The sequence below is a fragment of the Pan paniscus genome, chromosome 6, assembly GCF_029289425.2.
Source record: "Pan paniscus chromosome 6, NHGRI_mPanPan1-v2.0_pri, whole genome shotgun sequence".
Classification (NCBI taxonomy): Eukaryota; Metazoa; Chordata; class Mammalia; order Primates; family Hominidae; genus Pan; species Pan paniscus.
In genome coordinates this window covers 94,374,210-94,399,687 of record NC_073255.2, presented here as the reverse complement: position 1 = coordinate 94,399,687, position 25,478 = coordinate 94,374,210, and the positions used below count along the sequence as shown (strand labels likewise).

Here is a 25,478-nt window from a genome sequence, read left to right as displayed (position 1 = left end):
GCCCAACAGAGACTTTTAAAGGCCCCCTGCTCCCCTGGTCCATGAACAGCCCCTCATGCCCCGGTACTCACAGTCGGCAGGCTCAGGTGGGGCTCTGAGGCAGGTGGTGGCACCATGAGCAATGGCGTCGCTGGTCAAGTGGGCCAGCAGGGTTATGGAATGGAGAAGTCCACTGATGTCTGCCAGGATTGGAAAGAGAAGTTTCTCAGGTCTGGTTGATGGTGACACTTTCATACCCTCTCCTCCCGTTTTATGAGTTGCCTACATGCCTTTCTTGTATGAGTTGCCTACATGCCTTTCTTGATGCAGAGGGACCTGTCACTATCCCCGCATTCAGGTGCTTCTGAACCCTGTCTGGCCATCACTAGCCGACAGAGACTGTCCTTGGCCATTCTTACCTTCTGGGCAGGCCAGATACTGGCTCCAGCTTTTCTCCAGTTGCTCGATGCAGCTGGAAATGGATGTGACCGTGGAGAGGAGGTGATCTGTGAGAGGGAACACAGGGCAAGGTCAGAGCAAGTTCTCATAGCTGGCTTCATCCTCGTTAATTAAGCACTGAATGGAGGAGCTTACCTAGTGGGTAAGCTTCCTGCCTAGACGTGAAGTTCATGAGTAATCACCTCTTGATTCAGACCATAGTTTTTTCTTTAGAGAAACAGAATTGTCTGCTCCTGGTGGGTGTTTTATCAGTGTGACCCACTGTCTAAAACAGTGGCTATCACACCTGGGGGCTTTAGAAAATACTACTGCTGGGCCTGGCGTGGTGTCTCATGCCTGTAATTCCAGCACTTTGAGAGGCCAAGGTGGGAGTTCAGAAGTTTGGGACCATCCTGGGCAATAGAGTGAGACCTCGTCTCTACCAAAAATTAAAAAATTAGCCAAGGCCAGGCATGGTGGCTCATGCCTGTAATCCCAGCACTTTGGGAGGCCAAGGTGGGTGGATAGCCTGAGCCCAGGTCTTCAAGACCAGTCTGAGCAACAAACCGAAACCAAAAATTAGCTGGGCGTGGTGTTGCATGCCTGTAGTCCCAGCTACTTGGGAGAATGAGTGGGGAGGATTGTGTGAGCCCAGGAAGCGGAGGTTGCAGTGAGCCACGGCACTGCACTGTAGCCTGAGCAACAGAGTAAGACCCTATCTCAAAAAGGGTTGGGGGGGGAAGAAAATACTAAAATACTAGTGTATAGGCACTAATGCATAGAGTTTCCACATGTAACTGATCTAGGATGGGAGCCTGGGCACCCCTAAGGTAATGCTGACATGCTGCTGGGCTGAGAGCCCCTGAGCTAAGTCTCACATGAGATTCTACATCAACAGAGTCTCAGGCTGTAAGGACCTGGCCCCTGCCAGCTGGACAATTGCAAGTGTACCTGCAGACCCAGCGCAGCTGATGAGAGGAGGTTCTTCAAGCTGGTTCAGGGCGTCTTGTATCACCTGCTCCGCAGCCTTCCTGGACCCCACCAGAAGCATTTTTCGTTGGTCTTTGGCAAGCTGGCACATAGATTCCTAAAAATGGTCCAGGGAAGTGAGAGTCTGCCCTAGACTCCATAATGAACCTGAGCAGGATGACCTGGCTGGGGCTCTTAGCATCTTAGCTCAAGTCATGGCCAACGAGGTCCAAGCCAGTAAGCCTGAGACAGAGAAAGGCGCTTTAACTGTGTGCACAGGATGTGCGGCTGCCCACGATGTGCGGCTGCCCACAGAGGCTGTGGGGATGGATCACTGCGCCCGCTTCTCATGGCTGGGAGGAGATGCCAAACTTCTCTTTTCATACAAAAAAGACAGCAGTTTGCTTTCCCTCATGGACTCTGCAGGCAATGCAGGGCCTGCTGGCATTACACCTACAGAATGTCTGCACAATCAGGCCAAGGCCCCAAACCCCTTCTCAGCAGCCCCGGGGTCCTCCCAGCCTCCGTGCATGCGCAGAGGCCCTCGGTGGGAATTCACAGGTGCTCGCTCGTGTCCGTGTCCGTGACTTGCCTCTGTGCTGGCCAGTTTGAGCTGAGTGTCCTGCAGTTCTTTCCGAAGAGCAGATAATTCCTCCTCCCTATGAGCTGCGCCACTCACCAGGCTGTCCCGCTCCTTCTCTACCTCGGCGAACTGGGCTGCCCAGTTTGCTTCTGACTGCAAAGGTGACCACAAGGAAAGAGGGAGACGCTGGTTGAGTTAAACAGTCCCTACTTCCCAGAGGTCCAACCCACCACCGGGTTGCAAGGACTGGGAAGGTGATGGCTCTTTAACCTGCCACTCTGATTCCCTCCCGGGGACACACTGATTGCAGTGGGGGCTGACTTGGCCAGGCCAAGGATGGTGGATGACAGCAACGCCAAAGCCAGGGGTGGGGCAAGAAAGGAGGCCGGGCATGAAGGCTCATGTCTGTAATCCCAGCACTTTAGGAGGCTGAGGTGGGAGGATCACTTGAGCCCTGCAGTTCGAGACCAGCCTGGGCAACATAGTGAAACCCCGTCTCTACCAAAGAAACTACGAAAACTAGCCAGGTGTAGGGGTATGTGCCTGTAGTCCCAGTTACTCGGGGGGCTAAGTGGGGAGGATCACCTGAGCCCAGGGAGGTGGAGGCTGCAGTGAGCTGCGATCGCACCACTGCATTCCAACCTGAGTGACAGAAGAAGACTCTATCTCCAAAAAAAAAAAAAAAAAAAAAAAAAAAAAAAAAAAAAAAAAGGAGGTATTTACCTGGGCAGAAGTTTCCAGGCTGCCTTGCAGAACCTGAAGCTCCCGTTGGCTTGTGGCAAGTTCCTGCTTCAAGCTCTCTAGAACTTCCAGCTGTTCTTGAGTCTGAAAGAGAAGAAAAACAGACGGACTCTGATCTGGGTGGCAGTGACAAAGAATATAAAAATGTAAAAATGTCCCAAGCGATCAACAAGAGATCTGTAAACTCTACTGTATGTAAGTTACACCCCCCAAAAAAAGTGCAGGGTTTGGGAGGAGGAGGCAAGACCCCAGAGTGTACTGAAAATGTGGAATGTCAAGGAAGGATTTTTTATTATTTATTTATTTATTTATTTATTTTTGAGATGGAGTCTCGCTGTTGTTGCCCAGGCTGGAGTGCAGTGGTGCAGTCTCAGCTCACTGCAACCTCCACCTCCAAGGTTCAAGAGATTCTCGTGCCTCAGCCTCCCAAGCAGCTGGGACTACGGGCACATGCCATCACACCTGGCTAACTTTTGTATTTTTAGTAGAGATGGGGTTTCACCATATTGGCCAGGCTGGTCTCGAACTCCTGACTTGGTGATCCGCACCCCCCCCCCCCCCCAGCCTCCCAAAGTCCTGGGATTACTGCCATCTCAAAAAACAAACAAAAAACAAAAACAAAAAAACGCTCATCCCTCTCTCTCTGCTACCCATGTGTTTTCCTTTCCTCAAACTCTCCACCAGCCTCATCCTTGGAAAGCCTTTGCTGATTAACCCCAGGCAACTTGGGTCCTTCCATTACTTCGTGTATGCACTGGTGACGGTGTTTTGCTGTTCTGTGTGGCCACCATGGTGTGCTCCCTGCTGTGTGATGCCAACTGACCCACAGAACTGCCCATGGAGCAGAAGGCCACAAAGCCCCCGCCACCAACTCAACAGCCCCCTCCCTCATTTCCCGAGTGCTCCTCGTCCCACTCACCTTCCGCTGGCCCTGGTCACTGATGCGCTCCAACGAATCCTCCAGCTCTTTTTTCTCTCGTTCCAAATCTACCTGGGCTTGTCTGGCCATGGACACCTGTTTGGTCACCTCTGCATTCTGCAAAAGAAGAACAGTGTCTTGACCCAGGAGATCCCAGACTTAGAGGACATCCTCCTGCTAGGACAATCATACTCAGGCTGTGCGCGCCCTAGAGTCAGACACGGGAATCACTTTCCTACCCACAGCCGGAACAGAGCCATCACCTTCAGATGCTTGATGCTCAAATATTTACAAAATAATAAAGAAGGTGGGTGACCTACATGGGATTGGCACCCAGGACACAGCCCAAGACACAGAGGCAAGGAAGCCTGAAAAGGTGTGGTTCCCGAGATGACGGCAATGCGTTAGAGATCAATGTAGGGGTTGCTGGCCCCGGGGAAGCCACAGGCCTGAGCCGCTCTCTCCCTAGAGGTGCAGGGCCTGCAGGATGGTGACAGGGGCTGAGGGTCTTACCTTCCGCAGCAGGTCAGCGTGGTTCTGAACCAGCTCGCTGTACTTCTCCTTTAGCTTGCTATATCGCTGTTCATTGGCTTGAGCTTTCCCTGTATTGTAAAGGACCAAGGTGAGGAGTCTAACCTAGCAGGGACCCTTGCCTTCCTTGCAATGAGCCAGGGTCCCTAGAAGGTCCTCCTTGTTTTGTTTTGAGACAGTCTTGCTCTGTCACCCAGGCTGGGGTGCAGTGGCACAATCATTGCTCACTGCAGCCTCGACCTCCTTGGGCTCAAGTCATCCTCCCACCCCAGTCTCCTGAGTAGCTGGGTTCATGGGCACACGCCACCACACCCGGCTAATTTTTGTAGAGACAGGGTCTCACTATGTTTTCCAGGCTGGTTTCAAACTCCTGGGCTCAGGTGATCCTCCCACCTCAGTGGGATTATAGGCATGAGCCACTGTGCCCGGCCAAAGATCTTCCTTTGATTTAGGAATGCATATATGCTTTTCTCCCTTGAAAGTCCTACTTACACAAACTTCTCCAGGAAGTCATCTTTAAAAAGAATTCAACTAGTTAAAAATCAAGCCAGGGGCCAAGCGAGGTGGCTCATGCCTATAATCCCAGCACTTTGGGAGGCCAAGGTGGGTGGATCACCTGAGGTCAGGAGTTCAAGACCAGCCTGACCAACATGGTGAAACCCCATCTCTACTATAAATACAAAAATCAGCTGGACATGGTGGTGTGTGCCTGTAATCCCAGCTACTCGGGAGGCTGAGGCAGGACAATCACTTAAACCTGGGAGGTAGAGGTTGCAGTGAGCCCAGATCACACCACTGCATTCCAGCCTGGGCAACAGAGTGAGACTCCACCTCAAAAAAATAAAACAAATAAATAATCAAGCCAGGGATTCATGCCTCTTCAGCACTTACATACATGGCATTTATTCTATGGGGGCTTTCAGCTTTTTAAAAAATTTATTTGAAATTTTTTAGAGACAAGGCTCTCTGTTGCAGAGGCCGGAGTGCAGTGGTGCAATCAGCTCACTGCAGCCTTGAATTCCTGGGCTCAAGCGATCCTCCTGTCTCAGCCTCAAGAGTAGCCGGGACTACAGGCACGTGCCACCATGCCCGGCTAATCTTTTTTATTTTTTCTAGAGATGGGGTCTTGCTATGTTGCCCGGGTTGGTCTTGAACTCCTGGCCTCAAGCAATCCTTCCATCCTGGCCTCCCAGAGTGCTAGGATTACAGGCATGTGCCACTGTGCCCTCAGCTTTTATGTCAATTTCTTTGTTAGGACCTCAATCCTCTCTCCTTCTCCCTTAGTATCCACTGCCCAGGGCAAGCACTTCAGTGCTGTCTTCTGTATTTCCCATCTCTGTGCTCAGCGGTGCCTCACACACAGCTTTGTGCCTGCAGGACTCAAACCCGCCCTCTGGACTGAGGCTAAGAGCTGTCATTCCTAGCTGTTTCTAGAAAGACAGTCTGGGTCTCCCCCACCCAGCCTCTGTGCCGCATCCTGAGTCCAGCTGGGCTCTGCTGCCCGCGCCTGCCCCCGGGGCCCGCCCCCGCCCCCACCCACTGCTCACTTTCTATCTCAGACAGGCTCCGCTGAGCCTTCTCGGTGTCCTCCCGCTGCCTCCTGAGCTCGTCCAGTTCTGCCCGCAGGAATTCACAGTCGTCGGCCGCCTGCTGCCGCAGGTGCTGCTGCTCGGCCAGCTCTGCTTCCAGCTCGCTGACGTGGCCCTTCAGCTGCAGCACAACCCGCTGGCTCTGTGGGGGGACTCCGGTCATGAGGCCAACCGCCCACTGCCACGGGTCACGGGCATGGGCCGGAGAAGCGGGTCCTACCATGCTTCCAAGTAAATACCCGATTCCCCTAAGTCAACTCTCCACGTCCCAGGAGGGTTGGACCATCTGGTCATTAGGAGCCCCTCAATCAACAACAATAACAGGGGATGATGGCCGGGGAATTGTGGTCCTCTTTAGAGTGGCTGGGGGTAGCAGTGGCTGTCCCTGTGGGTAAAGTCACCTGACCAGCCACTGTGAGGGGCGGTTGTTAATATAACACCAACATTGCTCACAGCTGTCTCTTCTCTTTTTTTTTTGGCGGTTGGGGGAGGGGAGGGACAGGGTATCACTATCACCTAGACTGGAGTGCAGTGAGGTGATTATGGCTCACTGCAGCCTCAACCTCCTGGGCTCAAGAGATCCTCTAGCTTCAGCCTCCCAAGTAGCTGGCATTACAGGTATGCACCACCATGCCCAGCTAATTTTTAAAAAGTTTTTTGTAGAGATGGGGTCTTGCTATGTTGCCCAAGGTAGTCTTGAACTGCTGGGCTCAAGTGATCCTTCTGCCTGAGCCTTCCAAAGTGCTGGGGTTACAGGCGTGAGCCACTGTGCCCGGCAAACCAATCTCTCCTTATCGCCATGTGAGAAGGTCTGGTCTTGTTCTCCACAGCTTCTCAGCCTCGTGGGGACCAAGGTCATCTCTGGGTATCAATCACATGGATACTGGGCCTGGCCTAAATGCTGTCCTCATGGCATGTAAAATGGAAATGCAATATGACAGAGAACACGGGAAGACCTGGTTCTTTTGGATTTAGCATTTCTACCAGTTTTTATTTGGTTTTAGAGACACAGGTCTCGCTATGTTGCCCAGGCTGGATTCAAAACTCCTGGGCTTGAGTGATCCTCCTACCTCAGCCTCCTGAGTAGCTGGGATCACAGGTGCGCACCACCACGCCTGGCTTGTTTCTACTAATTAACCTACCCTAAGGATGTGGTCCAAAAACTGTCTAGCTGATGCAATTTTTTTTTTTTTTTTTTGAGACAGAGTCTTGTTCTATCGCCCAGGCTGGAGTGCAGTGACACGATCTCAGTTCACTGCAACCTCTGCCTCCCAAGTTCAAGCAATTCTCATGCCTCGGCTTCCCGAGTAGCTGGGATTACAGGTGCCTGCCAACACACCCGGCTAATTATTGCATTTTTATTGGAGACGGGGGTTTCACCCTGTTGCCCAGGCTGGTCTCGAACTCCCGACCTCAGGTAATCCTCCTGCCTTGGCCTCCCAAAGTGCTAGGATTACAGGTGTGAGCCACTGTGCCTGGCCAGTGTGATGCAAATTTAACATTCAAATCTACCGTGTTTTGGTGAAGCGCAAAGGCAGAGCAGATCCAAGTTATACCTCAGTCTTCATGTTTTCTAGCTGTGCCTTCAATCCACTGATCTCTCTGTATAGTCGCTCAATTAAGTGGTCCCTGGGAAGAGAAGGGGAATGAGTTTGCTTCCATAGTGCTTCTATCCCTCTGTTTTTAATTGTGAGCTCAGGGGAGGAAATTAAAAGCTGGTATTAATTTGGGGACAATTCTTTGAAATGCCATAAATTATACTCTAAATGTTACCAGATACTAATCTAATACTCATAAATCCATGGTTATTGATTTTCTTCTGAGATTAAAGGGGCCAATATTTGAGGGTCAAGACATTCCTTTTTTGTGTGTGTTTTCGGTTTTGTTTTAGAGACAGTCTGGCTTTGTCGCCCAGGCTGAAGTGTAGTGGCACGATCATAGCTCACTGCAGCCTTGATATCCCAGGCTCAAATGATCTTCCCACTTCAGCCTCCTGAGTTACTGGGACTACAGGTGTGTACCACCTGCCCAGCTAATTTTTTTACTTTTATTTAATAAAGATGGGATCTTGCTATGTTGCCCAAGCTTGGTCTTAAACTCCTGGCCTTAAAAAATCCTCCTGCCTCATCCTTCCCACATGTTGGGATTACAGGCATGAGCCATTGCCCCCAACCCTTCAAGATGTTCTGTATCTAAGAAGCCCCAGTATCATTAAGAATTCCTCTTTGGTTAGTGTTTTGAGGCAGACCATGGCTTAACTTAGCTCCTGAACCATCTGCTTGAACCCAGCTTGGACTCACTTCTCATCCTTGTTCACACCATTTTGACTGTTGAAATTGAAGGGATCACTGCTGAATGAACTGCCAAAGATGTCATCAAACTTGTTGTCAAATAAATTCTGTGGTTGACCAAAAAGGAGTGAGAATAAGTCAGAGAGCCAGAGAATTCTGTGTGTGGGTCAGTTGAGTGATATGGGAGAATGCCCCCTTTCTCGAATTAAACGGTTCAGACCTGTTTAATTTTTTTAATTTTTTCGAGACAGGTTCTCGCTCTACTGCCCAGGCTAGAGTACAGTGGTGCAATCATAGCTCACTGCAGCCTCCAACTCCTGGCTCAAGTGATCCTCCTGTTTCAGCCTCCTGAGTAGCTGGAAGTATAGGTGTGTGCCACCATACCTGGGTAATTTTTTATTTTAATTTTATGTATTTATATTTTTAGGGCCTGGTTCTTGTTCTCTTGCCTAGGCTGGAGTGCAGTGGCATGATAACAGCTCACTGTAGCCTTGGCCTCCCAGGCTCAAGTGATCCTCCCATCTCAGCTTCCCACATAGCTGGGACCACAGGTATGTGCCACCACATCTGGCTAATTTTGTAAAGATGGGGGCCTTACTATGTTGCCCAGGCTGGTCTTGAACTGGCCTCAAGCAGTCTTCCCACCTTGGCCTTGCAAAGTGTTGGGATTACAGCTGTGAGCCACTGCACCCATTTATGACCCTTCTGGGAGCCACAGAGCAGGATGCTCAGCCTAGGTTGGTGCTAGGTGAATGAAGAGAAGCCTGAACCTGGTTAGAGTCAATGGGCTTTGGCCAGGGTCTCCACCAGCCTCGCCCCTGTACTTGCAGGTGAGAGGAAAGGCCAAGTTTCTCTCCCAAGTGGTCCTCACCTGCTGAGAGGCATCCATGTCCATGAGGTCATCCTTCTCTAGGACTGGCTCGCTGTCGGGGGATGAGGCCTCTGCAGGGATCACCACCACAGGGCTGATATGTTCTGACAGGGCTGAGGCTCGCAGGAAGTTGGGTGGGTTCTGAAGATGGAGACACATCCTCAAATAGTGCTTGCTTGCCAGGCCCCGCCGGCCCTTAAGAGGGTACTTGGGGCCTCTGCAGTGCCGAGGGTGTGTGGTTGGGCATGCTTACCTCAGGCAGCTGGGGGATCTGAATGAGCCGCTTGAAGTACTGCAGGTTGCTGGAGCGGTAGAACAGATCTTTCAACCTAGGGGTGGAGAAGGACCTGAGGGCTGCTGGGTGTCTTCATCAGCCCCATGTAGGGGACAGAGCAGCCACCTGGCTTTCCTGCCCCCTCCCCAGCCCAAAGGCACAGGCTGTCAAGGAGATAAACTCCATGGTGCTGGGATTCAATGATGATGCTGCAGAGGAGGATTATTTAAAGCTGGTCCTCAGTGACCTGCTGGTGAGGAAAGAGTAATTCATGCTACAAATCCTTTGGAAGAGTAGATGATCAAAAAGCTAATTTCTTCATTGCTGTAGAACACATGTTGTTATTTTGCAGATTTAACTTCCGAGGAGGGTTTGGTTTAGAGTAACATTAAAAGAAATTGACTTTCTCTGAGGATAAGCCAACTAACCATAGGAAAAGGGAAGGGAATTTTACTACAAAGGTAGCTCTCTTCTTTCATTACTTCTCTTTGTTTTTGGACTATTTGTTCTCTCCACAATTAAGATTATAAGTTCCTGGGAAGTGGGGACTGAGCTCCGCTGAGCTGTTTCCCATAATGCCAGGGACAGGGCAGCCGTTCAATAAACACTTGGAGAATTACAATCGTTTGGTACTATGTCCTAATCTTGGGTGGATATGCACATGAAGAAACCAATATTTTTTTTTTCTCTCTCTCTCTTTTTGTAGAGGCAGGGTCTTGCTCTGTCACCCAGGCTAGAGTGCAGTGGTGCAATCAGAGCTCATTGCAGCCTTGAATTCCTGGGCTCAAGCAGTCTTCTGCCTCAGCCTCCTGAGTAGCTAGAACTACAGGGATGCACCACCATGCCTGGCTAATTTTTAATTTTTTGGTAGAAACAGGCTCTTGCTGTGTTGCCCAGGCTGGTCTCAAACTCCTGGCTTCAAGCAATCCTACTGCCTTGGCCTCCCAAAGTGCTGGGATTACAGGCATGAGCCACCACATCTGGCAAAATCAACATCTTTTTCTCATTCTCAAATCTCTATTTTGAATCTAAACACTGAAGACCAAGAAACCTGAGAGGATCCAGACTTACATATTCTTCATTTTTATTTTGTTTATTTATTTTTTGAGATGGAGTGTCGCTCTTTTTGCCCAGGCTGGAGTGCAATGGCGCGATCTTGGCTCACTGCAAGCTCCACCTTCCAGGTTCAAGGGATTCTCCTGCCTCAGCCTGCTGAGTTGCTGGGATTACAAGCATGTGCCATCATGCCTGGGTAATTTTGTATTTTTAGTAGAGATGGGGTTTCTCCATGTTGGTCAGGCTGGTTTCGAACTCCCGACCTCAGGTGATCCGCCCGTCTCGGCCTCCCAAAATGTTGGGGTTATAGGCGTGAGCCAATGTGCCCTGCCTATTTGTAAATATTTTTTTGAGATTGGGTCTTAGTCTGTCGCCCAGGCTGGAGTATAGTGGCAAAATCATAGCTCACTGCAGCCTTGACCTCCCTGGGCCCAAGGGATCCTCTCACCTCAGCCTCCAAGTAGCTGGGAGTACAGGTGTGTGCCACCACACCTGGCTAATTTTTTTGTGTTTTTGATAAAGATGGGGTCTCTCTATGTTGTCCAGGCTGGTCTCAAACTCCTGGGCTCAAGCCATCTACCCACCTTGGCCTTCCAAAGTGCTGGGATTATAGGCGAGAGCCACCATGCTTGGCCTATTTTAGTTTTTTTAGAGACAAGGTCTTGCTGTGTCACCCAGGCTGAAGTGCAGTGGAATGATCAAGGCTTGCTGCAATCTCAACCTCCTGGGCTCAAGCGATCCTCCCACCTCAGCCTCCTGAGTAGCTGGAGTTAACTACATCTATTCTGAGATGAAAGGGGTACATGGGCCTTAAATCCTTTGGCCTGCAACAATGAACTTTCTCCAGCTTAGTCCAATAAACAAAACCCCCAGGGTCTCGTTACAGCCTGTCAGATCCCAAGACTTAGGCCTGTCTCTGTCTCTGTGACATCACTGCTGCTTCCCCTGAATTCAAGGACAGTGAGATCTCAGACAGCAGCCGTGTCTGTGTGGAACAGCAAAGTGGCTACTCAGGGGAGATGTTTTTATAAGCTAGAAGCAAATGAAAGGAAATGAAATCACCTGACCACACATCCCCATCTTGCTGGTTTGGAGCCAACAGTAATAGGCTCAACTGCTTTCACAAGCTACCGGAATTTGACATTCCAGGAAATCAGCCTCAGGGCCTGTCTCCTTGGACTAAAGAAGCCATTCATCACAGAATATGTACTCAGCTTCTCAAATGGAACAGGGGTACCAGGAGGTGGGTACAACCACACACTTGTCCTTCGCTTGCTCCTGGGGAACCAGGCAGAGAAGCTGAAACTTGGCATTTGGGAGTTATGGTCAAGGGTGAGGAAATTAACAGGAAAAACAAGAGAGTGCACTTTTACACAGCTAAGTCAGGAGGCCCTTCTCAGCCCCCTCTGTCCTCCCAACTCTCACTCTATTATCCTTCCCTTTTGCCTGGTTTCACCTCCCCTCCCCTCCTTTCCTTCTTTTTTTTTGGATGGAGTCTTGCTCTGTTGCCCAAGCTGTAGTGCAGTGGCATGATCTCAGCTCACTGCAACCTCTGCCACCTGAGTTCAAGCAATTCTCCTGCCTCAGCCTCCTGAGTAGCTGGGATTACAGGGCTAATTTTTGTATTTACAGTAGAGACAGGGTTTCATCATGTTAGCCAGGCTGCTCTCAAACTCCTGACCTCAAGCGATCCACTTGCTTCGGCCTCCCAAAGTGCTGGGATTACAGGTGTGAGCCACTGCACCCAGCCTAAGTAAAGATCTTTTGTTTTTGTTTTTGTTTTGAGATGGAATCTCATTCTGACGCCCAGGCCTGAGTGCAGTGATGTGATCTTGGCTCACTGCAACCTCCACCTCCTGGGTTCAAGTGATTCTTCTGCCTCAGCCTCCCGAGTAGCTGGGATTACAGGTGTGCACCACCATGCCCTGCTAATTTTTTAGTAGAGACGGGGTTTCACCATGTTGGCCAGGCTGGTCTTGAACTCCTGACCTCAAGTGATCTGCCCACTTCGGCCTCCCAAAGTGCTGGGATTACAGGCATGAGCCACTGCACCCGGCTGGTGTTAGCAACTTTTATTGAGGCGGCAGTGCACAGCCAGCAGTGGAGGTCCTGTTCCTTGCAGCGCAGGGCTACCCCATACGCAGTAAGCCCAGAATAGCAGCTGTTACATTTATACCCACTTTTAATTATATGTAAATTAAGGGGCAGATTATGCAGAAATTTCTAGAAAAAAGTGGTAAATTCCGGATTGTCAGGTTATTGCCATGGAAAGGGGCGCTAACTTCCGGATGTTGCCATAGCAATGGTAAACTGTCACTGCACACTGGTGGGTGTGTCTTATGCAGAGGTGCTTCCGCCCTTTCCCTGTTTTACTTGTCCTTAATTTGGTCCGATGCCCAAGCCCTGCCTCCAGAGTCCAGTCTCCCATCCCACCTCAGAAGCAGGTCATATTTGTAGGGTATCAACCAAACCTGCTAGTGGATTGGACATGGGGGATGAGGAAAATGGTGACTTCCAGATCTCTGGCCTAAATGGATGATGGCAGTATTTGTTGAGATAGAAAAGAATGGGGAGGGGCTGGGCACAGTGACTCGCGCCTGTAATCCCATCACTTTGGGAGGCAGATCACTTGAGGTCAGGAGTTCCAGACCAGCCCGGCCAACATGGTGAAATCCTGTCTCTACTAAAAATACAAAAATTAGTCGGGCATGGTGGTGGGCGCCTGTAATCCTAGCTACTGAAGAGGCTGAGGCAGGAGAATCACTGGAGATGGGGAGGCTGAGGTTGCAGTAAGCCAAGATCACACCACCGCACTCAAGCCTGGGTGACAGAGCGAGACTCTGTCTCAAAAACAAAAACAAAAACAAACAAACAAAAACAGAATGGAGAGAGAAAGGTTTTTTTTTTTTTTTTTTTTTTTTTTTGAGAAAACCTAAAGTACAGTTTGAGATTTAAGTATGCTATACAGATGTCAAATTGGGGACAAGAGGCTGGCATTCAGAAGTAAGGTCTGGCTGGAGATGCATATTTAGGGGTTATCAGTCTATAAATGCTATAAGACCAGAACTTAGGGAGACGGAAAAGAGAAGAGGATGAAGTCTGGGGCATAAGCAGGCAACTAATGAATGGATGAAATCTCTTTCTTCTATATGCTTCTATGGGATTTATTAGATAACCAATAGTTACCCTAGCTATAGGTAGATTTGCCTCTGTCTGAGCTATTTTCTGTCACTTTATCACCTTAGAATGAAGATGACCTCAGGTCGGGTGCAGTGGCTCACGCCTGTAATCCCAACACTTTGGGAGGCTGAGGTGGGCAGATCACAAGGTCAAGAGATCGAGACCATCCTGGCCAACATGGTGAAACCCCATCTCTACTAAAAATACAAAAATTAGCTGGGCGTGGTGGTGTGTGCCTGTAGTCTCAGCTACTCGAGAGGCTGATGCAGGAGAATCACTTGAACCCAGGAGGCGGAGGTTGCAGTGAGCCGAGATCGTGCCATTGCACTCCAGCCCGAAGATAACCTCACCCCCACAAGTATTTAAAAAAAATTTTTTTTTAGAGACAGGGTCTCACTTTGTCACATAGACTGAAGTCCAGTGGCACAATCATAGCTCACTGCAGCCTCGGACTCCTAGGCTCAGGCCATCCTCCTGCCTCAGCCTCTCAAGTGGCTGGGATCACAGGTGCATACCACCATGCCCAGCTAATTTGTTTTACATTTTTTTCTGTAGAGATGGGGTCTCGCTATGTTGCCCAGCCTGGTGTCGAACTCTTGGCCTCAAGTGATCCTCCCACCTCAGCCTCCCAAAGAGTTGGGGTTACAGGCATGAACCACTGTGTCCAGCCACCTCTCACAGTGCTCTTGCATGGCTTAATGATTTTATAGCGCTCTTGAATTCACCTCCATTCCTGTTACTTGAACCACTTACTTTGTAAACTGCTCCATGAAGCGGTCCCGGTGGCCTTGCAGGGTGTCAGCTGGGAGGCCTGGAAGAAATTGGAAAGAGTGTGAGAGGGGAGGGGGACCAGAGGGCAGGGAAGCCACAGCGGGGCTCTCGAGGGGGAGGGGCCCAGCTACCCTGGGGCATGTGGCCAGCACTGCCAGGGGCCACGACTGGCCTAGAGCTGTCCCGCAGTCTGGTAACCAAGGGAGCCCAGCAGGAACCAGCAGGAGTGTGGAGACACTTATCCTCCAAATCCTTCCACTTCAATTAGTTCCTGAAGGACAAGCCATGCCAGGCACAATAGGGTGGAAATTGTGTCCTGGACTAGAGAAGAAATGGTGACCTGACCCAGTAGCAGGCTGGACCATGGCAGGCCCAGGAGGGAGCAGTTCTTTCTCAGCTATTGCCTGCATTTGTTTTAGGTTGAGGCTCAGGGCTGATGTTAGTCTGGAAGAGATCCACAGAACCTGCCCAAGAGGATGGCTGTCAGAAGGCAAAGAACAAAGGATTGAAGGCCAGGTGCAGTGGCTCATGCATGTAATCCCAGCACTTTGGGAGGCTGAGGCAGGAGAATCACTTGAGGTCAGGAGTTCAAGACCAGCCTGACCAATATGGTGAAACCATGTCTCTACTAAAAATACAGAAATTAGCCGGGCGTGGTGGCATGCGCCTGTAATCCCAGCTACTTGGGAGGGTGAGGCAGGAGAATTGCTTGAACCCAGCAGGCGGAAGTTGCAGTGAGCTGAGATTGCACCACTGCACTCCAGCCTGGGTGACAGTGAGACTCTGTCAAAAAAAAGAACAAGGGATTGAGGCTTGGGATCTGAGTTCCAGTCCCGGCTTGGTTGGTAGCTAACTCTATGACACTGCACACACCAGTAACCTCTTAGGACAGCCTCCTCCCCTACAGAGCCAGTTCTCTGAGGTTCTGTAACCTCTCAGATGTGTGAACCTGCATATTGCAGCTGTAGATCACAGCTCAGCAATCCTTTTAGTGTTTGCTTTATTTGTTTAAATTTAAATTTGTTATTTGGAAATGGGTCATACATTCATTGGATAAAATCAGGGAACACATGTATAAAACGTGATTATTGAAATGGCAAAAGATGGCTGGGCGCAGTGGCTCCCACGTGTAATCCCAGCACTTTGGGAGGCTGAGTGGGGAGCATCGCTTGTACCCAGGAGTTTGAGACCAGCCTGGGCAACATAGTGAGACCCCCATCTCTACAAAAATTAAGAAATAAAAATTAGCCAGGTGTGGTGATGTGCACTGTAGTCTTAGCTACTCAAGAGGTTGAGGTGGGAGGATCTTTTAAGCCCAGGAGTTTGAGGCTGCAGTGAGCTACAATCGCACCACTGCACTCCAGCCTGGGTGACAGAGCGAGACCCTGTCTTAAAACAAAACAAAACAAAACAAAAATGGCAGAAGTGGACAGTGAATGAATATGGCACTTGACCTAAATGATCTTTCTCCCAAGAACCCTTAACCCCAGTTAAATCAGGAGAAAAACATCAGGCAAACAGAATTCAGGAACATTCTACAAAAAACTCAGAACTGTCAAAGTCATCAAAAATAAGGGAAGTTTGAGAAGTGAAACGTCATAGCCAAGAGGAACCTAAGGAGACATCACAACTAAATGTCACATGATGTACCGGGTGAGATTCTGGGGCAGAAAAGGACATTCGGTAAAAACTGTGACAATCTGAATAAAGTACGAACTTTTTTTTTTTTGAGACAGAATCTCACTCTGTTGCCAGGCTGGAGGGCAGTGGCACAATCTCAGCTCACCACAACCTCCGCCTCCCGGGTTCAAGCAATTCTCCTGCCTCAGCTCCCAAGCAGCTGGGACTACAGGCGCACGCCACCACACCCCGCTAATTTTTGTATTTTTCGCAGATACAGGGTTTCGCCGTGTTGGCCAGGATGGTTTCAATCTCTTGACCTCGTGATCTGCCCGCCTTGACCTCCCAAAGTGCTGGGATTACAGGTGTGAGTCACCGTACCCTGCCTTAAGTACGAACTTTAATTAATAATAAGGTATCAACACTGGTTAATTAGTTGTGACACGTTTCTTTTTTTTTTTTTTTCTCGAGACGGAGTCTCGCTCTGTCACCCAGGCTGGAGTGCAGTGGCACGATCTCGGCTCAGTGCAAGCTCCACCTCCTGGGCTCACACCATTCTGCTGCCTCAGCCTCCTGAGTAGCTGGGACTACAGGCGCCCGCCACCACGCCCGGCTAATTTTTTGTATTTTTAGTAGAGACAGGGTTTCACCATGTTGGCCAGGATGGTCTCGATCTCCTGACCTCATGATCCGCCCACCTCGGCCTCCCAAAGTGCTGGGATTACAGGCGTGAGCCACCGTGCCCGGCCAGTTGTGGCAAATGTTTCATACTAATATACGAACAAAGGGAAAATGGAACTGGGTATACGAGAACTCTCGGTACTATTTTTATAACTTTTCTGTAGATCTAAAACAAAAATAAATGTTTATTTTTAGAAAAGAGGGCCAGCTGCAGTGGCTCACAATTGCAATCCCAGCACTTTGGGAGGCCGAGGCAGGAGGATCACTTGAGCTCAGGAGTTCGAGACAAGCCTGGCCAACAGGATGAAACCCTGTCTCTACTAAAAACAATACAAAAATTAGCCAGGCATGGTGGCGGGCACCTATAATCTCAGCTACTTGGGAGGCTGAGGTAGGAGAATTGCTTGAACCTGGGAGGTGGAGGTTGCAGTGGGCTGAGATTGTGCCACTGCACTCCAGCCTGGGCAACAGAGCGAGACCCTGTTTCAGAAAAATAAATAAATAAATAAAGTAAATTTAAAAACTATGTATTGTAAAGAGTATCCCTCCTACCCCTTCCTCAGCCCAGAGGCAGTGTGGGTCTTGGGTATTGCCCTGCCTTCAAAGAAGGCCTTTAAACCCAAACACTTAATTACCTGTCTCTTCTCATAACTCCCTCAGCCTCCCAAGTAACTGGGACTACAGGTGTGCACCACCATGCCCAGCTTAACTCCCCATTTTACAAAAAGGCAGTGGTGATGTTCTACTGAGCAACAGAATACTTGGAAACAATGAAAAGTTTCCAGGGGAAACAATGAAAAGTTCATCTGTATTCAGCACTCTAAGCAGCTGGTCCCTTCTCTTGGGGGCCCACTCCACCCTCTCAGCTCCCTTCAGGCAGGCCTACTTGCCGCAAAGCCCTTCTAATCCCCGGGCAGCTAATTCCAATCTCCCTTCCACAAAACCACCCTAGGTTAGCATCTAGGCGATGCTACACCCTTCCCTTGTACTGTCTAAATAAAGAGATTCATTACTTGTCAATAACCGCAGTTACAGAGTATACTGTCTTATACTACTTTATTTTGTTTATTTTATTTTTTTTAGGCACGGTCTCGTTCTGTTGCCCAGGCTGGAGGGCAGTGGCACAAACACAGCTCACTGTAGCCTTGACCTTCTGGGCTCAAGCGATCCTCTCGCCTTAGCCTCCCAGGTAGCTGGGACTACAGGCGCATGTCACCATGCCTGGCTAATTTTTGTATTTTTTGTACAGACAGGGATTTCACTATGTTGCTCAGGCTGGTCTCCAACCCCTGAGCTCAAGCGATCTGCCTGCATCAGCCTCCCAAAGTGATGGGATTCCATGCGTGAACCACAGTGCCCACCCCAGACACATCATTTTAAACCAGAAGGACACAAAAGTATAAGAACTGGCGGGTGTGGTGGGTCATACCTGTAATCCTAGCACTTTAGGAGGCTGAGGTGGGCGGATCACTTGAGGCCAGGAGTTCGAGACCAGCCTGGCCAACATGGGGAAACCCCATCTCTACTAAAAATTCAAACAACAACAACAAAAAATTAGCTGGGTGTGCCAGCACAGACCCGTGGTCCCAGCTACTTGGGAGGCTAAGGCACAAGAATTGCTTGAACCTGGTAGGCAGAGGTTGCAGTGAGCCGAGATCATGCCATTGCACTCTAGCCTGGGTGAGAGAGTGAGACTCTGTCTCAGAAAAAAAAAAAAAAAAAAAAAAAGTGTAAGAACTTCTGTAAGACCAGAACCTCCAAACTATATATATTCTGCTAAGGGCACCCCAGGGAACTGAAGCTAGGTAAGGGATAGGTCTCCATTTAATGAGCAGCTGTGTTTTATAATTTATATTTCTCCATAAAATTCCATTTGCACAAAGGGATTGTGTAGATAAATGGTCTGGAAATCATTATGTTAGCTCATGTAGGTCTAGGCCAGGTCTGCTGATATTTGTGCTGTTCGTAGGATACACGACATACTTGATGAATGGTGACGTGCTCAAGCTAGAGGCAGACAGAGAGGACCATCCTGGTGATGGCAGCTGCCAGTCCAGATGGCCTGCCACTGCCATCATGCCAGCTGCAGCAGGGAGGCATGGCCAGGGCTGCACACTCCATGGAACAGGCAGAAGCCTCACCCTCCTGGATGGGGCTGTAGCCGCCCAAGTTGTGACTGCAGATCTGAGCCTCCCTGTGCTCTTGAGGGTCCGGAGCAGGCAGGAACCCTACCTTCCCAGGTGCAGCTGCAGCCGCCCAAAACACAGCTGCAGACTTGGGCCTCCCACTCCATGGAGTGGGTGGCAGCCCTGCTGCCCCGCACCTGCCCCCAGCCCCGGCTGCAGACTCAGGCATCCCTGTACTCTTCAGGGCCTGAGAAGGCTCTCCCTCCCCTCTTCTGAACCTGTTCCCGCTGCCTGGCTTCTCCCTGCTGTCGGCACCCACTCTGATCTTAGAGCAAAGTTGGGGCTGAGCCCTGTTGCCATGCATGGCAGCGGGAGGCAGACAGATTCCTGGGTGAAAGGGCGGGTCCCCGGTGGGGGCTGGGCTGCCAATCCCACAGACCGGAGTGGGAACTTGGGGTGCCCTTTCCGGGCCTGCCCATGGACCAATTGGGGTGCATTTCCTCCCCTCTGAGGCCCATAAAAGGCCTGAGCTCAGCCAGAGCTGAGCAGAGATGGGACGACCAGCTACAGAGAGGAGCTACCCTCTCTGCTGAGGCTTCAGAGACCTGCAGAGATGCTAGGATAACCAGCTGCAGAGAGGAGCTACCCACTCCATGGCCTCTTTTCTGCTGAGAGCTGAACACTCGACAGGACAACCTGCCTACAGACAGAGAGCGGTACCCACTGCAGTCTCCTCTGAGCTGTTCTAATACTCAATAAAGCTCCTCTTCATCTTGTCCACCCTCCACTTCTCTGCATACCTCATTCTTCCTGGATGCCGAACAAGAACTCGGGCAAAGGCACCACTGGCCCCAGAGGTTTCCAGCCAGAAAACGGACACCCCAAAGATCCTGTAACACTGGGACGCAAGAGTGGCAAGCCAGGGGCTTTACTGGGGTCACCAAAGCCCGGGCCCTGCTCTTTTATCCTCACAATGGTCAGAAGCTCCGGGGCCTTTTGGAACAGAAGCAGACAGCCAAAGGCACTGAGAAGGACTGCGTTTCTCTGGGGACATCCTCAGGCTGGGATCCTCCCTCCAGCCTGAATCTCATGTAAGAAGATCTGGCCCGCGGTACTCACAGGAGTGGAGTTTGAAGAGAAGCTTGACAGTGTAGTCATAAAGGTGGCTGCAGTCCAAGATGACCTGGATCAGCGGGGCGAGGCGGCACTGCCCTGCTGCCGTCACGGACACAGAGCGGGACATGTCCAGGGAGTTGAATACTAGGAAATAAAAGTGAGGGAGAAAGGTGGTAGAGCCAGGGGATTACAGGCAGCCTCTTCAGAGGGGCAGAGGCAGGGGTCCAACATACACCAAGGACTGATTCTGTGCGTGCTTTACCTCATCTAATTCATTTAACCCTCACAACACTCCCATGAGATAGGTAAACGTATCCCCATTAAACAGGTGAAGAAACAGAAGGTTAGTAACTTGAAGGCTGTCACAAAGTCAGGAAGTGGTTTTGTTAGCCGAGCATGGTGGCGCATGCCTGTAATCCCAGCTACTCGGGAGGCTGAGGCAGGAGAATCGCTTGAACCCGAGAGGCGGAGGTTGCAGTGAGCCAAGATCATGCTATTGCACTCCAGCAACAGAGCAAAACTCAGTCTCGAAAAAAAAAAAAGTGGTTTTGGCAGGGTGTGGTGGCTCATGCCTGTAATCCCAGCACTTTAGGAGGCCGAGGCGGGTGGATCGCCTGAGGTCAGGAGTTCGAGACCAACTTCTCCAACATGGGAAAACCCTGTCTCTACTAAAAATACAAAAATTAGCTGGGCATGGTGGCACATGCCTGTAATCCCAGCTACTCGGGAGGCTGAGGCAGGAGAATCACTTGAACCCAGGAGGCAGAGGTTGCAGTGAGCCGAGATTGCACCACTGCACTCCAGCCTGGGTGACAAGAGAAGACACCATCTCAAAAAAAAAAAAAAAACAAAAGTGGTTTTGTTGAGAGGTGGTGAGTTAACAGACTTGTTGGAGAGCCCAAGAGCTGATGGGGCCAATGATGGTTAGACCAGGAGCCTTTGCTCCTGAGAGTCAGAATATTCAGTGCATCATGACTGGGTGAACTAAGCGCTACTCTGTGCAGAGACCCCTGATAGCTCAGGGAAGAAGAGATTTGCTCATAACCTGGGAGAGCTCCTACCATGGCGGACATGGAGGAGGAGCCTCATCTTCATTTTTTTCCTCTTTACGAGACTGGGTCTCAGCCAGGTGCAGTGGCTCACGCCTGTAATCCCAGCACTTTGTGAGGCCGAGGTGGGGGGACTGCCTGAGCCTGAGTTTGAGACCAGCCTGAGCAACATGGCAAAACCTCATCTCTACTGAAAATACAAAAATTAGCCAGGCGTGATGGCTCATGCCTGTAATCCCAGCTACTTGGGAAGCTGAGGCAGGAGAATCGCTTGAACCCAGGAGGTGGAGGCTGCAGTGAGCCAAGATCCCACCACTGCACTCCAGCCTGGGCGACAGAGTGAGACTCTGTTTCATAAATAAATAAAACAAAACAAGCCAGGCACAGTGGCTCATGCCTGTAATCCCAGCACTTTGGGAGGCCGAGGCGGGTGGATCGCCTGAGGTCAGTAGTTCGAGACCAGCCTGGCCAACATGGCAAAACCCTGTCTCTACTAAAATACAAAAATTAGCTGGGTGTGGTGGCGTGTGCCTGTAAACCCAGCTACTTGGGAGGCTGAGGCAGGAGAATTGCTTGAGCCTGGAAGGTGGAGGTTGCAGTGAGCTGAGACGGTGCCACTGCACTCCAGCCTGGGTGACAGAGTGAGACTCCATCTCAAAAGAAACCAAACCAAACCAAAACAAAACAATACAAAACAAGAAAAATAAGAAAAAGGACTTGGGAGAAGGAAGATATGTCAGGGTTCAGGGCTGAAACTTGGGGCACCTGTCAACAAAAATAGAAGTCTTGCCTCCACCCTCTTGAGTTTCAGAGACGAAGTTGCTCCCTCAATTTCTCACGCTGGAGCTCCCTCCACACTAACCTCCTGCCCCCCATCCTAGACCAAGCAACTGGCCGTCTGGCTGCAGACACTCAGCTCACACCACTGGCCAGGCTGATTTTCCTTCTTGCACTGGCCACCCACTGCCTCTGCAGACTCTGCACGCAGCGGGCAATGAAATGACTCTCCCCGCGGTCCCTCTGTGAGTGGAACTGGCCCAGAGGGAAGCCTAGCACTGCCTGTATTCCGCTTCCCGACTGCACTAATCCCTGGTAACTGGGTTAGTCTGGCAGCTGAAAAAAAAAAAAAATCCCGAACTGTTCTAATTAAAAGGCAGCTTTTCTTCTTGACACAAATTAAAAGCAGCTGTCACTGCAAGGCAGCCATCCCCAAGTCTACCGGCTTCCTCAGGCTCCAACTGGCAGGAACCACGGGCTGTTCCATTTCCCTGCCTGGCCCCGATTCCTGATACCTTCCAGGAATGCCCTTTGGCATTCAGAAACATCTAGAGCAGTGTCATCGCGGACAAGTTGCTCAGTCACTCTGTGCCTCCTGATGCTCTTCTGTTGAGCACATGTGGCTATAACAGTGCATACCTCGTAAGGGTCTCAGAGGACTTCAATGAGAATGCTGGGAAAAGTGCATGGAATTGTGCAGTGGTTCTTGACTTTGGCTTTGAGACTGGTTAGGATCACCTGGGGAAACTGAAACACTAAAGTCTTCCTGCAACCCCCAGAACCGCCCCACCATCTGTTTCAATTGGTCTGCGGTATGTTGGGATGTCAGTGGGTGTCAAAAGCCTTCCCCTGCTGTCCCCCGTTAGGCCAGGTGCTGTGGCTCATGCCTGTAATCCCAGCACTTTGGGAGGCTGAGGTGGGAGGACTGCTTGAGGTCAAGAGTTCGAGGCCAGCCTGGCCAACATGGTGAAACCCCGTCTCTACTACAAAAATTGGCCGGGTGTGGTAGCGGGCACCTGTAGTCCCAGCTACTCAGGAGGCTGAGGCACAAGAATTGCTTGGAGGCTGCAGTGAGCCAAGATCCCACCACTGCACTCCAGCCTGAGCGACAGAGCAAGGCTCCGTTTCAGAGAAAACAAAAACAAAAAAAAGCCCCAGGTAGATTCTAATCTGCATCCAGGGTTGAAAACTGTATGTCCAAGCTCAGTGGTTGTCAAGTTTTAGCACACATCAGAATCACCCACAATAGTGCTATCCAATAGAATTCTACAGTGATGAAAATGTTCATATAAACTTTTTAATATATTAGCCATATGTGGCTTTCTGAAATATGCCTGAAATAGGACTAGTGCAGCTGAGGACCTGACTTTTAAATGTTATTTAATTGTAATCAAGTTCAATGATCACATGGGGCTAGTGAGTGCCCTATTGGACAGTGCACACTGCGGGTGCTTCTTAAAGCACAGGAGGCTGGGGGTGGTGGCTCATGCCTATAATCCCAACACTTTGGGAGGCTGAGGTGGAAGGATCACTTGAGCTCAGGAGTTCGAGACCAGCCTGGTCATATAGCAAGACCCCATCTCTACAAAAAATTAAAAAATTAGCTGGGTGTGATGGCACACATCCCTGGTCCCAGCTACTCAGGAGGCTGAGGTGGGAGGATCCCTTGAGACCAGGGAGGTCAAGGCTGCAGTGAGCTATGATTGTGCCACAGTACTCCAGCCTCGGCGACAGAGTGAGATCCCATCTCCAAAAACAAACAAACAAACAAACAAACAAAAAACACAAGAGAGAGAGAGAAAAGAAAAACAGCAGTGATGATGAAATAGGTGAACAGAATTCATTACATGGTGTTAATTTTCAGCTGCATGCTCTGGGAAACTCTAGGGTGAATTACTTAGAGTCTTCTGGACCAGAGCTACCCAACTATAACTCCTGGATTCAAGCAATCTTCCCACCTTGGCCTCCTAAAGTGCTGGGTTTATAGGCATGAGCCACTGCACCTGGTAGCCTGCTGTTTTTCAAAAAGCAAGCATTCTTTTATGGTTGAGGGCCTGCTATTCACCAGGCACTGGGCTAGAACAGAGGGAATTTAGAGATGAATAGGTCAGCATCTCGTGGTAACAATATTAATGAACAATGCATATAAAACCAGAGCAGGCTGGGCACGGTGGCTCATGCCTATAATCCAAGCACCTTGGGAGGCCAAGGCAGGCAGATCACTTGAGGCCAGGAGTTCGAGACTAGCCTGGCCAACATGGTGAAACCCTGTCTCTACTAAAAGTACAAAAATTAGCCGGGCGTGGTGGCACACACCTGTAATCCCAGCTACTCAGGAGGCTGAGACAGGAGAATTGCTTGAGCCTGGGAGGCGGAGGTTGCAGTGAGCTGAGATGGTGCCACTGCACTCCAGTCTGGGCAACAGAGCGAGACTCTCTCAAAACAAAACAAACAAACACACAAAACACCAGAGCTAGGGGTCATGAGATATGGCACAAAAAAGTTAGCTGAGCTCACCACCTCTACCCCTTACTCATTCTCTCAGCTAACCAAGTCCTTTTGGACCTCATCACCATCTCCGCTTACTCATGGTCCACTGTCTGTCAGGAACTGGAAGGATGACCCAAAGGTTGAAACATTTGTCTTGCTTATCCCTAAACACCACAGCAGCGGGAGGCAGGCAGGCAGCCGGCTCCAAGAAGAGGTGAGAGCCATGGGGAGAGAGCTTGTGTCAGCCGAACTGCAACTTCTAGGCTGCACTTTCCCAAGGATGACAATTCCAAGAATCTCACTCACGCCTGCATTCAGATCTAGCACATTCCAAAGCTAAATGCAGGCTGGGCATGGTGGCTCATGCCAATAAACCCAGCACTTTGGGAGGACAAGGCAGGCACATCACTTGAGCTCAGGAGTTTGAGACCAGCCTGGGCAACATAATGAAGCCTTGTCTCTAAAAAAAGTACACAAAAATTAGCTGGGCATGGTGGTGCGTGCCCGTAGTCCCAGCTACGTGGGAGGCTGAGGTAGGAGGATGGCTTGAGCCCCAGAAGCGGAGGTTGCAGTGAGCCGGAATCACACCACTGCATTCCAGCTTGGGTGACACAACCAGACTATCTCAAAAGAAACAACAACAAAAAAGTGAAAGCTAAATGCGAATGAATTCTGAATTATCCACATACGTTGTTCCCACCAAAATCCAAATGATGAAAAGTTAGCCACAACAATGTATACTTGTTTATATACTTTTATGCAAACATTTCCAAAGCACTTTTTTTTTCAAGGAGTCTTGCTCTGTCACCCGGGCTGGAGTGCAGTGGTGTGATGTTGGCTCACTGCAACCTCTGCCTCCCGGGTTCAAGCAATTCTCCTGCCTCAGCCATCTGAGTAGCTGGGATTACAGGCACACACCATCAATCATGCCTGGCTAATTTTTGTATTTTCAATAGACATGGCATTTCACCATGTTGGCCAGGCTGGTCTTGAACTCCTGACCTCATGATCCACCTGCCTTCGCCTCCCAACGTGCTGAAATTACAGGCATGAGCCACTGCGCCCGGCCCCAATGCATTTTTTAAAAAATAAATGCATCTACACCACTGCTTTCAGTCTGACTGGGAATAGCTTAGGGCATAGACTAGATTCTGTGTTTTATTTTTATTTCTCTACTGACTTTTGTATAACACCCTGCTCAAATAGCTTCCTAGTCAGCGGAATGTCCCTTTCTCGCACAAACCGCAGTTTCCAGCTGTTTCTGGTGTTGGTCTTTCTTTTTTCTGAGACAGAATCTTGCTCACTGCATCTCGGCTCACTGCAAACTCCGCCTCCTGAGTTCAAGCCATTCTCCTGCCTCAGCCTCCTGAGTAGTTGGGATTACAGGTGCTCACCACCACACCTGGCTAATTTTTGTATTTTTAGTA

At 50.1% G+C, this 25,478-nt stretch overlaps 1 protein-coding gene across 10 annotated transcripts in view; it reads right to left on the bottom strand.

Moving 5' to 3' along the window:
- HIP1 (huntingtin interacting protein 1) overlaps positions 1 to 25,478 on the bottom strand; it is a 205,049-nt gene that overhangs the window by 20,773 nt on the left and 158,798 nt on the right. For all 10 annotated transcript variants that reach the window (XM_055114567.2, XM_055114569.2, XM_057302890.1 and 7 more), the window contains 14 exons: positions 19,739 to 19,879; positions 14,175 to 14,232; positions 9,165 to 9,240; positions 8,912 to 9,052; positions 8,050 to 8,147; positions 7,306 to 7,378; positions 5,708 to 5,891; positions 4,143 to 4,231; positions 3,630 to 3,746; positions 2,693 to 2,794; positions 1,979 to 2,122; positions 1,369 to 1,504; positions 399 to 485; positions 72 to 179 (listed from right to left, as the gene is read on the bottom strand). In XM_055114567.2, the coding sequence (XP_054970542.1) occupies positions 72 to 179; positions 399 to 485; positions 1,369 to 1,504; positions 1,979 to 2,122; positions 2,693 to 2,794; positions 3,630 to 3,746; positions 4,143 to 4,231; positions 5,708 to 5,891; positions 7,306 to 7,378; positions 8,050 to 8,147; positions 8,912 to 9,052; positions 9,165 to 9,240; positions 14,175 to 14,232; positions 19,739 to 19,879 (1,554 nt within the window). The remainder of the gene's footprint in view (positions 1 to 71; positions 180 to 398; positions 486 to 1,368; positions 1,505 to 1,978; positions 2,123 to 2,692; positions 2,795 to 3,629; positions 3,747 to 4,142; positions 4,232 to 5,707; positions 5,892 to 7,305; positions 7,379 to 8,049; positions 8,148 to 8,911; positions 9,053 to 9,164; positions 9,241 to 14,174; positions 14,233 to 19,738; positions 19,880 to 25,478) is intronic.